The 1,299-nt window shown below is 57.7% G+C and overlaps 1 protein-coding gene across 1 annotated transcript in view; it reads right to left on the reverse strand.

Annotated features, from left to right (window-relative positions):
* The window catches only part of CHRNA2 (cholinergic receptor, nicotinic, alpha 2 (neuronal)), a 5,512-nt gene that overhangs the window by 1,328 nt on the left and 2,885 nt on the right, over window positions 1–1,299 (reverse strand). Inside the window, 1 exon segment of the mRNA XM_009895469.1 lies at window positions 3–967. Coding sequence (XP_009893771.1) covers window positions 3–967 — 965 coding nt within the window.

The following is a 1,299-nucleotide window of genomic DNA, read 5'->3' on the forward strand; positions in this document are numbered from 1 at the left end:
GGGGTACGTCTTCTCCTCCTCTTCCTCCTCCTCTTCCTCCTCTTCCTCCTCCTCCTCTTCCTCCCACTTGTCATCCACATCGGTCTCCAGCCAGCACCGGGAGGTGCTGAGCCTCGTCCCCGGGAGGTCGTATTGCCCCGCGGTCCCCTCAGGGGGAGGCAGTGCCAGGGGTCGCTTCATGAAGAGCCAGCGAGGGATGAAGTCGAGGAAGAAGCTCCGCACCCAGCAGGGCATGGTGTGGGTGCTGGGGGAGCGGTGGTGAACGTTGAGGACGAACACGGTGATGATGATGGAGAGCGTGACGAAGATCATGGTGAAGAGGAGGTACTCGCCGATGAGTGGGATGACCAGCGAGGTGGACGGGATGATTTCCGTGATGAGCAGGAGGAAGACAGTGAGGGAAAGCAGGACGGAGATGCAGAGGGTGATCTTCTCCCCGCAGTCGGAGGGCAGGTAGAAGACCAGCACGGTCAGGCAGGAGATCAGCAGGCAGGGTATGATGAGATTGATAGTGTAGAAGAGCGGGAGGCGACGAATGATGAAGCAGAAGGTGATGTCGGGGTAGATCTCTGTGCAGCAGTCATACTTCTTGGAGTTATAAGTGCCGATGGCATTTATGATGGCCCATTCACCACTCTCCCAGTAATCCTTGAGGTCCACGTGGTGCTCCATGTTCTCCAGGTCGATCTTGGCCTTGTCGTATGTCCAGGAGCCAAACTTCATTTTGCAATTCTGCTGGTCGAAGGGGAAGAAGGTGACATCGATGCTGCATGAGCTCTTGTAGATGGCGGGCGGCACCCACTTCACCTTCCCATTGGAGAAGAGGTGGGCCTTCGTCATGTGGGTCACAGCGAACTCCCCATCGGCACTGCAGGGGTGGAGAGGTGGAAGGTCAAAGGAGGATGAAGGGTTTCCCCTCTAAAATAGGACGCGGACTCTCAGGACTGGTGTCAGTCTTGATTTGAGGCTACGGCCACATGGTGTATCCCTGCATGGTGCTGCATTGGTACCCTCCTGGGCACCATCCAGAGCATGGAGATGGGTGGGAGTGCGGGCACCAGCCATGGAGAGACAGATACACACTGATTTGTATCCTTACCTGTGGGGTGGGATGGGCAGCAGGAGGCCCGAAGGAGCTGGCAGTGCCAGGGAGCTGCTGGGAAGTGATGGAATAAGATGGGGTGAGCTGCAGGGATGGGATGGGGTGGGATGGAATGGGGTGGGATGGGGTGGGGATGGGATGGGGATGGGATGGGGATGGGGAGGGAATGGGGATGCACAGCACTCTATGGTTCAAGT

This window comes from Charadrius vociferus, unplaced genomic scaffold (genome assembly GCF_000708025.1).
Source record: "Charadrius vociferus isolate BGI_N301 unplaced genomic scaffold, ASM70802v2 scaffold41, whole genome shotgun sequence".
Classification (NCBI taxonomy): Eukaryota; Metazoa; Chordata; class Aves; order Charadriiformes; family Charadriidae; genus Charadrius; species Charadrius vociferus.